At 33.8% G+C, this 15,349-nt stretch overlaps 1 protein-coding gene across 1 annotated transcript in view; it reads right to left on the reverse strand.

The window, feature by feature from the left end:
- Positions 1-954: 954 nt before the first annotated feature.
- The window catches only part of LOC119505499 (contactin-associated protein-like 3), a 249,225-nt gene continuing 234,830 nt past the window's right edge, over positions 955-15,349 (reverse strand). Inside the window, exons 18-23 of the mRNA XM_037798314.1 lie at positions 13,063-13,287; positions 11,700-11,833; positions 10,714-10,798; positions 5,161-5,391; positions 4,969-5,040; positions 955-2,489 (exon numbers count right to left, since the gene is read on the reverse strand). Of these exons, the coding sequence (XP_037654242.1) occupies positions 2,368-2,489; positions 4,969-5,040; positions 5,161-5,391; positions 10,714-10,798; positions 11,700-11,833; positions 13,063-13,287 (869 nt within the window). The 3' untranslated portion in view covers positions 955-2,367. The remainder of the gene's footprint in view (positions 2,490-4,968; positions 5,041-5,160; positions 5,392-10,713; positions 10,799-11,699; positions 11,834-13,062; positions 13,288-15,349) is intronic.

A 15,349-nucleotide genomic window follows, 5' to 3' on the forward strand; every position in this document is an offset into this window, starting at 1 on the left:
TCTTAAAAGAGTCAACAGGTCATAATAATCTCAATATATACAAAAGGGGTAAAGTAATGCACACACCAGTTTAAAATGCATTCATCTGCACATTGTTTAATATTTTAGGGAAAAACACAGCATAATTCCATAATTCAAATTTTATTCAAGTTTCCTTAAAATATTTTTCTTACTTTATTCCAGGAATGCATTTATTTTCAAATAAGAAAGTAAAGCCCAAAAATCAGTATAGAAGATTGATGGTGGATGACATATCACTCTAATTTGATGGTTCTTACAAGAAGTGCAGAGAGCAGTAGGCTGTGGTATTTTACCCTCTTTAAACCTACAAAATTTAGCTAGCAAAGCAATTAATGTTCTGTGGAATAAAGTGTCTGTAAAAGTTTCCATGATTATATAACATCTACATGCATTAAATAAAACCTATTGTATCTTTGTTGAATCCTTCCCCAGCTTTCACAGGTCTTTGGAAAAAACAAGACATATATTCACCAAGGTGTGCCCTTCATATTTTATTATACTAACTAAGACTCTTAAAATCCCTCTTCATTCACTTAAAGAGACATCAATGTAGATGTAGTATTCTGAGAAGAAACATTTTTTTTGAGAGTAGACCAGAGAGAATACCTATATCCATTCTTTCAAAAATAACAAGACAAGAAGATGGAAATTTGATATGTAATAAAAATGCTAAGTTTGTATATTTCCAACTTGTCCTAATGTGGACAAACTACATGATCTAATTATTCCTTGGCAGGCACATTGTAGCTGGGATATGGAGAGGATAGCATTGTTGTTTTTATATAATTGGCTTGTTGAATCCAATTGGTAGTTCCAGGCAATTATCAAATAACTACTGTCTCAATATTAGTTCTTGAAATGTTCCCAAAAAGTTAACGTAACATATAGTGAATTTTGCGTAATAATGAAAAATTGACCCCATGATCATAGAACTGTGATAAAAATAACAGATTTAATACTGATCATATAATTCTATCTTCTCTTAGAGTAGAATCCTTCAGCTTATATTCCAAAAGAAATTAGATGAGAAGATAACACATAGGGACATTTATGCTTAAAACAGTTCAAAATTTAGAAAAAGAATTGGATTTCTTAGCTAAACTCATTTTTCTAAGAAGTTCAAAAGATGTCCTGTACAATACAGTCACAGGAAATCAAAGGCATATTGGTGATAAACTTTATAAAAAGAGAAATAAAGAACAATAAAGAAAAACTGACATAACCTCTCAATATTTTGGGAAAATAAGTCTCAGATTATGTTTCATTTATGTATCATAGATATAAATAAAGGATAACACTTTCAGTGTAAGAAGTAGTATTTATATGTGGCCACAAGTTTAGTTAAAAACATACTCACAATTTAAAAAGCCTACAAATACAAATTGCAAAGAAAAAATAGGCAGATCTTGTATTGACATTCCCTATGCTTTGTTACATATGAGATTTTCTCGTTCCATTACAAAATTCAATACTAAAATTTCAGCGCTAACATTCAATATTATTTCAACACTAAAGTCTATCAAAATGGTTAAAAAACAGTCAATTATAAAAAGCAATGCAACCAAAAATGTAATGATTTTTCCAGGCCTCTAATACAAAGGGCTGTAAATTTTTGTTCTCTTGGCTCTGAATTCCAGGAAGACGGGAAGGCCAGTGAAAATGATCTAAGAAGCATTTCCTATTTCACAAATGTCAGCAGGAATCAGTAAAAGATCACAGTATAAATTTCCAAGTAACACAAAACATTAGCAGTCAACAAAAGTTCTGTCATATTTTTTTAAAAGAAAGCAGGACCAGAGCATCATAGCCATTTCCTCATTTGAACTCCATCGTCATTAAACATATTAAAGTTCAGTTTTGGAAGATCCTATTAGACTTTCCAACAGTGAAAAACCCAACTTCTAATTCACTGACAGTGAAGGCATGTTTTTCACTGAGGGTATGAGATGGTTTGAAGCTGAATGCACCCTCAGGAGATGGAGCAGCCAGAAGCTGAAAGTAGACGCCATGTGCCTTGCCCTGTGACAATGAAGTCCAGGTATCGTCCGATGATGCCTTGATTTGGACATTTCCACGGTCTCAGAACTGCAAGCTTGTAAGCTAACAAATCTCCATTGTTAAAAGCCAGTGCATTTCTGGTATATTGCATCTTGGCAGCTTCAGCAAACTAAAACAGGGGGGAAAGGAGCCTCCTAGAATCTGATCTGAGGCTGGACTTTGGCAAGTTGACAGCACTGCACACCCACTGCAGAAATAAATTAAGCCACAGTTGCCCATCAGAAGACACACTTTTTCTGACTTTCATTGACTGTGTTTTGCACATTGCACTCACTTTTCAGAGTGATCTCAGCACTCTTCTTTTTTTGAGATACCTGACTCATTTTCTTTGTATAACTTTCTCTGTTGATAAATGTGTATGGCTATGGCAGTGATGCAGAGCATGATAAAAATGACAACTGCTATCACCCCTAGGGAGAGGAGAGAGAGGAAAACACAAAATCAGAATGTAAACAGTAATTTTTGGCCCAATCAGAGACTGTATGACATCATTGCTTACAAGTTAGGTTAAAATAAACCAAGCATCTACTATATCATAAGTTGGAAACATGAAAACTCAAGAATTTTAGTCAAGGGGTTTGATAGCATTCGGTTTACTTCTGAGTTCCTATGATTACTGGAAATGCATGTGTTTGTGTTTGTAAATCTGAAAGCATTCACTGAAATCCAATCATAAGATACCTTGAGGAAAAGAGCCTAATACAGTTTATTTCTCTAAGACCATGTATATCCTTCATGTTAACCGGCAGGAAGTTTCAAATTATACTATAGAGTATATAGCACCATCAGAATAATTAAATGTTACTGCTAATATGACTAAATAGGTAGTTTTTTTTTAATCCACAAGGTTTTATTTTATTTCATGTGGGATCTTAAAAGATAAGTTGGGTGAACATGGCAATTGCATTGCATATAGGGGAGGAAATGTGAGAATATTGGCCCATGCACTGCTTTAAATAGGTACATTTTAATGAAATTTTTAAATACTTTTATGTTACATTTCTGAAATGCAGTAGTGTCGTATGTATGTAATCAGTTCTGATTACCAAAAATATTGCAGGGATATCTATTAAGTTATATGGAATTGCAATTATTTGAAATAGCCAGGTATAAATGTTCTGACATATTGAAGCCATTAGCTATGCCAGTGATGGTCAACCCTACCTACACTTTAAACCAAAAATAAGAATATTTGAGTGGAGGGTCTGGGTATCAGTATCTTCATAAATTGCTTCAGATTCAGATTCATAGCCATGGTGCTATGCCACAGAAAGTTGTTTACTGAAGCAGTCATATTGGTGAAGAATGAATTTCAAAACTGTGCTTAAAGCAAATAAATACATCTAAGAGTAAGTTTTCCATGCCCAAATAAAAAATACAAGATAATGTGCAAACATACTAATTTATATTTCCAGTTGATGACTTTTGGAAAACACAGACTGCCTTTGTGAAGCCCCTAAGTGAGGATTTCCATAGATTCTATCCTCTACAGCAGAAACAAAGTAAGAATTTATCAGGGGAACAGCAGAAAAGTATTACTGTGACTTACTGTTTAGCAGCAATACATCCCTCCATTTACTCTGTAAATCTTGCCAATGATATCTGCCCCAAAGCAATAAAATTCCAAAGACAAGATCTTTTATTTTGTCCCCAACCTACCCATTACCCTCTGATCCTGAATGAGGCAAAAGGTGAGACTTAATTCTGTTCAGGTAAACACTTGCGGACTTGGGATCCCACTTTGAAAATAAGGAGCACACTGAAATTGTTTTTACATTGCAATGAAAACTCTTTTCCAGAAAAATTTGGACTGATTTAGTTTTTGGATTTGACTTAAAACTGAACATAAAAGTATAACTTTTAGACATGTTATTAATCATATTCCCACAGAAAACTGTTTTTATTTGTTCATCGGTTCATGTATCTTTAATTTATACCTCATTCATTTCAAAAAGAAAAAGAAAATTGAGATAGGAATGGAAATGATAATGTCTCCACAGAAATTTGATTAGGGCTTTATAATGTCTACATTGTTTACCATCTCTTTGGAAGAAATAACAGTTCACTTTGGCATGAGCTATGAGGAGTTTGCAGAATAGTAAAACAAATGAGATTTCAATAATCCAATAAAACTAATAAAGAAGGATGAACGCTTATTTTTTGAACCAGTTCTGGAAATTTCATTACAGTGAGTATACTGTTTTCATTGCCAGAAAAAGATATTTAATTGTATGTAATTTTACTTCTTCAATTTAAAAAAACCATGAAACGCTTTTAGATTTATTAGGCTAAATCTTTCTAAACTAAGATTAAAAATGAGACCTGTAGGGGTGATAGTTGCACAACATTATGAATTTAATGCCAGTGAACTGCACACTTTAAAATGGTTAAAATGGTAAACAGTATATGTTATGTGTATTTTACCATAATAAAAATATGAAATATATGTCAAGAGAAGCATCTAAACCATGCAAATTGTCATTTTAAAAAAAGAGTATCATGAAATATGTGTTCTGATAATTATCTTACCTTAGGTTTCCATTGCTTTTAACATAATGACAGGCTGCTTTGTCAAAAGAGCTAATAACACCTTTATAAATATCCTGTATGATCTAGGAATACAGTTATTTTCAAATTAAGAACTTTTCACTATTAGTTTTGAAACTGTTCTTTTAAAATGATGTTTCAATGGAATTCTTATACTAAGCATCTCCAGAGAAGCTGAAATCAGTAAATATTATCTTAGGGAGTTAAACACAATATATAGCAACCCACTGACTACACCATCCAGTGCTTATTCATATGTATATTTTTCTAGTATTGTAAATAATCCATCATTGTAAAAAATGATAACGACGCCAAGGACAAGGTCATTCATGGTCTTGTTACCTCCGATTACTGCAGAATCACTCCCGCCTGCATCTTTCAAGGGCTCTCCCTCCTCGGTTGGTCCAGAACGACCTACAACAGAAAAAGACCATGACAGAGGCAAGGGGGAGAAAGGGAATTTTAAGAAAGTCACAAGCATTTTAATGAAGAACTGACTTTCTGAGTGCACCCGTGGGCGGAGGGGTCACGCACCTGTGCTACCTGGGAGAGGCCAGGTGAGCTCCCTTGGAGAGGAGCCGGGCACTGCTCCCGCCGCGCAGCGGGCCGCGGCAGCCACGTGGCCGCGGATGGTGACCCGGGCAGGGCCGCCGAGGAGCAGCGCCGCCTTCAGGGGAGTGGCCCAGCCAAAGCGCACGGCTGAGAGGCAGCCGGTGAAGCCGTGCGCTCCAGCTCTCCGCGTGTCCGGGTCCGCGCCGGGGGCCTCTGCGGTCAGAAGAAGTGGAACATAACTGATTATCCGACAGGAATATACAACATGGATGCAACAGCAACGTGGAACCTCCCTCCGAATCTTTTGTCTTTTCGTCATTAGGGAAAGACAACCAGAGACATTAGCAGGTCTGCACATCGCCAGGGTATGAGAGGCAGATTTTTAACTATGGTTGGTTCAAATGCAGAGAACTGTCTCTCAGCAAATGGCCTCACAGAGAAATAGTTACCTAGGATGAACTTAAGAAATTCTCTGCCATTTAATTTTTAAAAATAGCTAATGAAAATATATTTTTTAATTGGGCTCATAGCCAATTATCCAGGAAGTTACAATAAAATGTGAAATGAGGACAGAGCTCTGGAAATCCTAATTGTTTTTGTTTATTATATTCAACTGCTCTTTGTATGATGCATATAGATTTATGACTTTTACATTTTTTTGATAAATTATGTCTTTTATGGCAAGATATTGTCCTTCTTTATTTTGTACAGTTCTTCTAATAAATTGTATTTTCTGATACTAATATAACCATTTCTTAAATTTATTTGCTGTTACTTGCTAGCTCTTTTTTTTTCCATACCCATAAGTGCATTTAACTTTTTTTTAAGCTAGTCTAACAGAATTTAGTCCATTTACATTTAGAGTAACAACCACTATATCTGATTTTATTCTTTTCATTTTATACAATTTTAGCATTTGTGTCCTCTTACTCCTTTTAACTTCTGAAATTTTGCTGCTTTAACCAGTTTTCCTTCTTGTTTCCATCTTTCCCTTTTGTGACTTTGGGAGTTCTTCTGAACCTTCCTAGCACTCACAATCAAAAGCACATTGCTTTACATTATTTGAAAACTAAATACTCTTTTACTAGGAATACTAAATTCACCCATGTCTTTCCCCCATTCACATCAATAAGGGGAAGCATTTAATGTGCTCTTTCTTTTCTCCTTTGTCCATTGTTTTCCCCTCCAACATTCTTCTCCACAGGTGAGGTCTGGAAGATTTACTTTTTTCTTCTCTAAATTTTTTCCCTCCTTCTCCTCCTCTCCTTGGTTTTAAATTTAGTTCTTGACTAGACTTACAATTTCTATCATATTGTTTCTTTATTATGTTTATTCTATTTAAAGTATCTTCATATAATTGCATTTTTTTCTGAGAACAATTTTGACAAAACCAGATGATTTAACATGAAATAATTAAATTTTCTGAAGATTCACATAATTTGATGGAATACATTTCTTTTAAATATTAATATAAGTATTGACCAATAATTTATCTTGGAGTTGATAAAACAGAGTAGTACTTTCCTACAGTCTCAATAAATAATTAGAAAATGATTGCCACACATACTTTTTAGAAGGAAAATTGAAAAAAGGAAATTAATTTTCCCATTCTGAAGTATATCTGGCAGTTATATCACAATCCAGAAAAAAACCTAAAGGTGCCTTTGTATTCTGGGCTTTAACCAGCTGTGTGACCAGTTGTTTATCAGTAGAACAAATGTTTAGTAAAACTTTCAAATATTACTGTGGTGATGTGTCTATAGATTCTACACACCCATTATCTTGAGAATATAAATCTTTCAAAACTCTTCATTTATGCTTCTTTTACCGCATTAGTCCTAATCAAAAATGGGTGTTAGCCTAAATGGGCTCCCTTCTCTGTGTGTGTTTTCCACTTTACTGGTCCTGAGCCAAGCCCCCTTTCAATTATCTCTTCCCTTCCACACAAGCTTGTTCTTGGATAAATTCACTTTAGCACAAATATTTGATTAGGGTTTCTGACAACACTATCAGGTATCAGGTATATATGTATTTTAGGAGGAGGAAAGACTTTAGGCCAAAAGAATGAATTTCTGTGGAATTTGAAACATTAGCATTTGAGGTTGTGGTAAAAAAAAAAAAAATTGAGATAGGACGGTCTTTCCAGAACACTGAAATCATGCAAATTATACAGATGTCTGGCTTCACAAAAGGGTAGTACTTGGATGAACAAAACAAACAAATGACTAAGTAAGTAAATAGACAGTTTTCTATGTTTGCAATATGGTAGGCACTAACCACATGTGGCCATTTAACTTCAAATCAATTAAAATTAAATAAAATAAAAAATTCAGTACCTTAATAACACTAGTCACATTTCAAGTGTTTAAAAACCATATATGTATAGTGACTACCCTAGAGAACAGGACAGATATAGAACATATTCAACATCATAGAATGCTCTACTGAACAGCTTTGACCTTCATGACATAATTTCAAAGACTTCAAAACTTCTGTGATTCCCACTGATGCCTGGTTAATGGATTAAATCAGAAAATCACAGAATTTTCGATTTAAGAAAATCTTAGAAATAATCTAATCAGACTGCCTTATTTCCAAATAAAGTTTAATTGATATAATTAATCTTTGATCTTTCTTAGAAACAAATATAAAATCTCCTATCTTCTTGAAACTTTTTATAGTTCATATGATTTGTTTGCTCTATTATGTTTGGAGAGGAGATCCACCCTGGGCTCTGAATGTTCTTGCTAGGTATGCAAAAGAATGCAAGGCCCTGATTGCACTTTATCCAGGCCATTTCTAGAGGTCTTTTGGAGCAAGCAACCTCAAGGGATGAAGTCATGTCTCCCTCCTGGATAAAGAATAAGCTTGCTTACAAATTTTAGGGGACTCCCCAAGCTTAGTGTTTTCAGCTGCAATGCAAGCCCACTGCAGGTGTGGCATTCATCTGGGCCCCTAGCACTGTGCTCATAGGACTTGGGACCAAGCAGAAATGATGCAAACTTGCTGATGCTTATGAAGCATACTGTGTCTTGAGTAATATAGTCCTTTGTCTCTGACCCAGGAATCTTCTGTCTTCTGTGAGCTCCATTAAACAGTAATAGGCCAACTTACTAGCTTGGATGAAATCAAAGCCCAGACCCAAGTTAAAACAGCCTTCTAAATGAGATAAATTATTAATTATATCATAGCATGACAGTAACATAAGATACATAAGTCATTAGTTTTTTTTTTTTTTTTAACCTGTATAGTCAGTTTTTTTAAACAACATAATTACATGGAACCTAGAAGAGAGAATGAGATCTTGTTATTCTGTACAGGCTAATGTAATACCCCAAATACATCCCAGAATATTTTGGGCAGAAAATAAAAAACATTTGCAAAGCCCCATTGAGGGACTGGGGAAAAATGTGGAACTATTAAATTTCCCTACCTGGGAAATTCCTGCTATTCCCTTAAGCAATAGAGGCTCCAAATTTAGTAAGCCACATTGTCAGTCTAAGTCAGTGGGGTTTTAAATGTTAAAGCTTTATGTCTTATGTGGCATCTCCTTATAGAACTCAAAAGACAATTCCCAGAAATATTTAATTACCAAAATTATTTGGCATTCTCACAAATCTGGAGCTCTATTTGAACATACATTCCTTCAGTGGATTTTCTTTTCCTCTACCCAGAATGCTTACTTCTTAAGGTTTATGAGCATAGATGTATTGATATGTAATTATTCACAATCTATTATTCCCCCCCTGCCCCGGGAGAAAATGGAAAGACATATCTTTAGCTTCTACAACTTCTGTTTTGTTTTGACTTTTTAAAATTATTTCTTTTAAGTTAATGTTTTCTAAAACAACACAAAAAGCAAAATCAAAAGGATATCAATAACATAAAAGTAGTTGGAGAAACAAAAGCTACTCAAATGCTAGGTCACGTTCACATTTATTAATACTATATCTCTGATAAATTCCAAAGCTATGTGAAAATTTGAAATCTGAAGAGTTTACTCTGAATTGACCTTGTAATGATTATGGGAAGTCTTAACCTGAATGGCCTTCATTGAGTAATATTACTCCGAAATGGCAAGATAGCAACAGCATGTTAATGAAGATGTATTCTGGACCATTTTTTCCTAAAGTACCTTAGGGTACATAATAATAGATTGGACTAGATATGAGCTTTATTTTATTATCATTAACATGTAAATTATGTGAGGGTGGATGATCTATTCATAGGCATTCTTGGAACTTAATAAAATATATAGAAGATGCTCACCAAATATTTTTGAATGAATGGATAAATCAATGTCACCAGGACTCATGAGAAATAAATACTGATAACTTATCACAATTTGGGCAACTCTCTGGAAAATTAGTGGCTTCTCATTAGCCAACTTGTTGGACTATTTTACCATAAGGGTAAGAAATTAAGCACGTTTTGTGCCACTCCAAATTTGAACACAAAATTGTAATCTTGATGTAAATATTAAATGATCTGAGAGTACTAAAAGACTTATAGCAGAAGTGATCCCAAAATGAAGTTTTCCAAAATACAAAAAATTGTATTAACTTTTGATTATGATCTCCACCTCCAGGCTCAGGAAAGGTGAATATTTATAATTTCCCGAGATCAATCGCTTCTGATTACAAACTTCATTGCTGAATTTAACTTTAATTTTTAACCCTGAGTGACATGCCTTTGTATGTAGTACCCTTGAATGAAAAGAATAACATCTTCAACTTCATGCTAATGTCCTGTATTTATTTATTTGGAGGGAAACAAACATTTATATAATGAATGTTATTATTCTGTTCTTTGATCCTTTTATTACAATGGAGTTCATTTTCTTAGTTGATTTACATAAGATAGTGTATATTTCTTTATGGAAAGATTATTTTAACCAGTTACTGTGATATTATATTTGAAGCTCAGTTGTGCTTTTGTATATGTTCCCCTGTCAATATCATAGACAATTACTGCAACTTTCTACTTTGTGCAATAGATTTTTATGAGCCTGTCTCATCTTTTCTGCCAGATGCTAGACTCCTCGAGGACAGAAACAGTAAATCAAAGCAGGACTCAGGCCACAGCTTACACTGTATTGATCTGTTGGAAAAAAAAATACTATTTTTTCTCTCCTTTTCAGCTTAAACCTTGCTTCCACACTGAATGCAGGTCTGTGGATTTGATGCTGGTTAATATATAATCTGTGAACTTTGTGACTGCTTTGATCACATTTCATTTTTGCAGAAGTGTTAGAAAAATACCATGATTTATTATGCTTGATTGATATGTGAGTGGGTACGTGTGGAAATATTTCTCAAGGAACACCCTTGCTCATCATGCAGGCAGTACTTATTCACGATTATACGTGCGCTCGGATAAAAGCAGAGTTTCTACCTTGATTGTCACTCATCATGGAATTATTATTCACAGAAGACAAGGAGCTTCCTTCAGCATGATGAATGCTTCCAGTGTTTCTGACATGACACTTAACGACTGTCTGATGTTTTCAAGGGAAAAGTTCTTTCTTCTACTTACCTAACTTTCCCAATACGAGGGATTTCAGGGCATTGAATTCTGTCCCCGATGTCAGGATGACTTGTCTCCTTGAACTCTGGTTAACCTATTAAATGTTCCATGAGAAACAAACATCAAAAGAGAGTGCAATTTTGATGATAAGAGCACAGGAAGCAAAGGGAGACCAGGTAAAAATAATCATATAAATCTCTTGTGAATGTTACCACAAAGGTTAAAGAAACCAATTTACAACAGTGAATCATTTGGAAGGAGAAACCAATTTTATAAACAATTTCCATAACGCCGTCACCTACCACTTCATCCAGCTATCAATTCCTTTCCCTGCTTTAGTTTTCTTTATAATAAGAAATCTGTGATTGGTAGAATCTATACACAAAAATGGAATCAGCAGTTTTAAACCTAAAAGTTTTTACTTATCTCAAGAAAAAACTTGAAACATGAAGCCAAGAAATATAATTCAATGTATAGACTTAAAGTATAAATATTTCCTTTCAAAGCCAGCAACAATGTATAATTTACTAACTTTGCTCTGCCTCAGGTCTATTTTCTTATTCATTCCTATTTTAATGAAAATCTTGTAAGGGTTTTCAAATTCTTGCAATTAAATTGCAATTGTTTCTGTTCTTTTATAATCAGATTGGAACAGGTTCCCACTGAAATATCAATTAATGGATTCTGCTATTAGTAGAATATCTACTACTAGTCTACTACTAGTAGTTACCATGACAAACTAGACAACAATTAATTCCCTACCAGTAAAGTAAAACAAATAAGGACATGGACACCTTGACATTTTAAATGCTCAACTATTAATAAAAACTTTGACAGAATCACATTGTTTAAAAAAACAAAACAAACTAGCATAAACAGCCAGCCCCCCAATGAATAGACTGCTCTTTTATTAATATTTATTCACACGTTTTTGCATGTTATTCATTTTCAGAATCTTAATTTTAGTTATTTTGACTTTGAGTTTGCTGCATTACCTCTACAAAAACCACTCCTTCTTCTCTATTGATCTTCACCTGGTGAAAGTCCCCATCAGCCAAGTGTCTAAAATCAAAGTTAAAAGCATCTGGTTCTTGATGTTTGTCAAGTTTGTACCTAATCTGCAAACTTCCTAGAGAGGAAAATAAATGACACTTAAAATTAAAACTGTATTTTATAAAACTCTCAATGCAGATTACAGAGCACTTTTTAATTATAATTTACTTAACACAAATTTGAATCTATTTAGCATAGATTTGGATGGACCCAATAGCCAATCACTTTCCTGGAATAGTGATTACTTTAGTGCAATTCTAGTGCCAAACTCTGAACCCAATTATACTATTTTAAAATTCAAGACCTAAGGTGTTGATAATAAGCAATCTCCCCCAAACTTTCTTAAATGGAAAGGTTTAAATTATGCATAGGAAAAACTCTGAACTAGTCTCTAAATGAATTATGACTCATATTTATTTTATGAAACATCATGCAATATTGTAAGAGCATTCAGTTTCTATAATTATAACTTCTGATGAGTTATTTTAATATAATATAATATAATATAATATTGACATATGCATAATTAATGATTTTTTATACAACCAGAAATTAATCTAGTCTTCTGCCATAATTGAGAAATAGGGAAGAGAAAGGGTTCTGTTAGGAGACAAGATTTCTATGAATCTACATTTTCTAATCTGTTCTCCTCCAAAGATACATGTTTATTACCCATAACTCTCCTACTGCCTCCTCTAAAATCTTGTTAGTCAATGATTTTTTCAGGTTTTCCTAGAAAGTAAATTTTTGTCTGGACTCACTATATAATCAGGTTAAACACTGGCTTAAGGTCCAACGGTGAAAGCTTTGGGATACCCTAGTTGGCACTGTTATATAACTGACTTCTCAACCACCAATGAGATAAAGAACAACTGTATTTATTTTGAGACTTGTGGAAATTGTCTTTTATATAGTTTTTACATCCACATTAATGCTCCTTTGCTTAGAAATAGCAGGGGATATTTGCCATATATAAACCAGATAGTTTATTAAAAAGTTAGCTGCAAAACTGATTACCATATGCAGTACTAAAGACCTAGCAATAATAAGAAGCACAGTGTCTTATCAAATCTTTAAGATTATCAACCTTGTAATGGGAGAAAAGCATCTTAATTTCATCTTGAAATGCTGGCCTTTAAGATAAACATCATGATTTGAACTGAAAAATTGAGACATAAACATTGTGACAATTGGGAGTGCATATGATTGTCTTTCTTTCTTTGTAGTTTGAATGCTGCAAGGAGCCACATCATTACAGACCTATTTTTCTAATTCAGTTTTTTTCCCCACACAAAAGATATTCACCATTTTTGGCGAGGACAACTGAAAGGTATTCCTCATGAAAAGAGCTCACATAAAGCAATAAGCTCGGAGTTCTTGTGGTTCGGAAGCTCAGGGTGACCTCTTCTCTGGTCAGGGTAACATCCCCATGAGATGAAGCAGCAAGGGAGCTGGAGTTTTCACTTAAGGTATCATGTTCTTGAAAATTATAAGTCACAGAGGAGCCGGTTTCAAAATATGCAGAAATCTCTGGAATGGCACACATAATTTTGTTATGTTAGCAAAATGTAAGACAGGGCTCTTGTTTTAAGTATCTAAAGAATGAGTCCAATTTTTAGGTATCTTGGGAGATAATACAATTAGGGAAATCTTGCCTGTTTGGCTGTGTTTTTTTAAAAACTTTTTTCAATGTTAAGAATTTAAAAAATAAAATATGGAGAAAAATGTAACAAAAGCAGTATACTTGCAACCCAGACTTGAGTAACATGTAATGTGTATTTCATTAGATATTCCAAAATGTCTTCATCTTAGATTTATATGTGATTAATTCTCCAGCAGAAACTCATAATTTAAAGGTTAGTACTCCCCACCTTGAGTTCCATTTTTCCCCAAAGATTAAATATTTTAACAGCCTCATTGAAATATAATTCATATACCATACAATTCATCCATTGAAAATGTAAAATTCAAGGCTTTTTACTTCCATAGTATATTCACAGATTTGTGCAACCATCACCACAAACAATTTCAGAACATTTTCATCACCCCAAAAAGAAATTCCGTTTCCATTAGCACACATTTTCCCACAATATCCCATGGCTGGGTGGCCACTATACTCTACCTTCTGTCTATATATATTCGCCTGTTCTGCACATCTCATATCAATGAAATTGCATAAAATGTGGTCTTCTGTAAGTGGATTCTTTCATTCTGCATACTATTTTCAAGGTTCATCCATGTATACTACTTCATTCCTTTTTACCGATGGATAATATTCCATTGTATGGATATACCACAGTTTATTTATCTTTCATCAGTTGATGGACATTTGGGTGGTTTCTACTTTTTAGCTATAATGAATAATTCTGCTATAAACATTTGCATGCAAGTTTTTATGTGGATGTATGTTTTCATTTTTCTTAGATATATACCTAGGTGGGGAATTGCTGGGTCATATGATAACCCTATATTAAATATTTTGAGAAACTGCCAAATTATACAAAACCACTGCACTAACTTTACATTCCCACTGCAATGTATGAGGGATTCAGTGTATGCTAGTGTAGCATGTCAGTTCCTTTTATGATTCGTTCATTATATTTTCTGAGTTATTTTCATAGGGGCTACTCTAGGCTTACACTATATATCTTATCAGAATCTACTTCAGGTAGATTTAAGTGAGATATGGAAAAGTTACTTTCATATAGCTGTATTTCCTCTACCCCTTTTTTGTGGTAGCATGATTAAACATGTTACATCTGTACATGTTAGAAACCTAACAATGTATAATGACTTATTTTATATAAATTTATTTATTTAAAGAAGCTGAGAAAAGAAAGGAAAGCAAGCATATATTTATAGTTTGTGGTGTAAACCTTCCTATTTACCATGCTTGCTTCTCTTAATTTATTCCTGTGGATTTGAGTTACCATCTGAGTTCATTTCCTTATTCCAGTACGCTTTCCTTCCCTTTGCCTCCTGTGTACTGTTATTTTCAAATGTATTACATTTCTATAAGTTGTAGGCCCAACAATATAATTATATACATATCACATTAAAGAATTCCTTCCTAAATCAATTAAGAGAAGAAAGAATAAATTTGTGATCATATTGCCTTTTATAATTACCTACAAAATTACTTTTACCAGTGACCTTTGTTTTATGTTTGGATTTGACCTGTTGCTTGGGGTTACTTGTTCTCAGACTGGAGAATTCCTTTAATATTTCCTTTAAGGCAGGTCTGCTAGGAACAAACTGTCTTCATTTTAATTTATTTTGGGATGTTTTTATTTTGCCTCCATTTTTGTAAGATAATTTTGCTGGGTATAAGATTCTAATTGATGGTTCTTTTCTTTCGGTACTTAGAATACGTCATTTCACTGTCTTCTGGCCTCCATTATTTCTGATGAGAAGTCAAGTGGTAACCTTATTGGAGCTCCCTACTATGTGACAAGTCATTTTTCTCTTGCTTCTTTCAAGATATTTTTCTTCATCTTTCAACTTATTTACTATGATGTGTCTGGCTATTAATCTCTTTGAGTTTATCCTACTTGGATTTTATTGAGCTTCTTGCATGTGTAGATTAATGATT

Source organism: Choloepus didactylus, chromosome 10, assembly GCF_015220235.1.
Source record: "Choloepus didactylus isolate mChoDid1 chromosome 10, mChoDid1.pri, whole genome shotgun sequence".
NCBI classification, from domain to species: domain Eukaryota; kingdom Metazoa; phylum Chordata; class Mammalia; order Pilosa; family Megalonychidae; genus Choloepus; species Choloepus didactylus.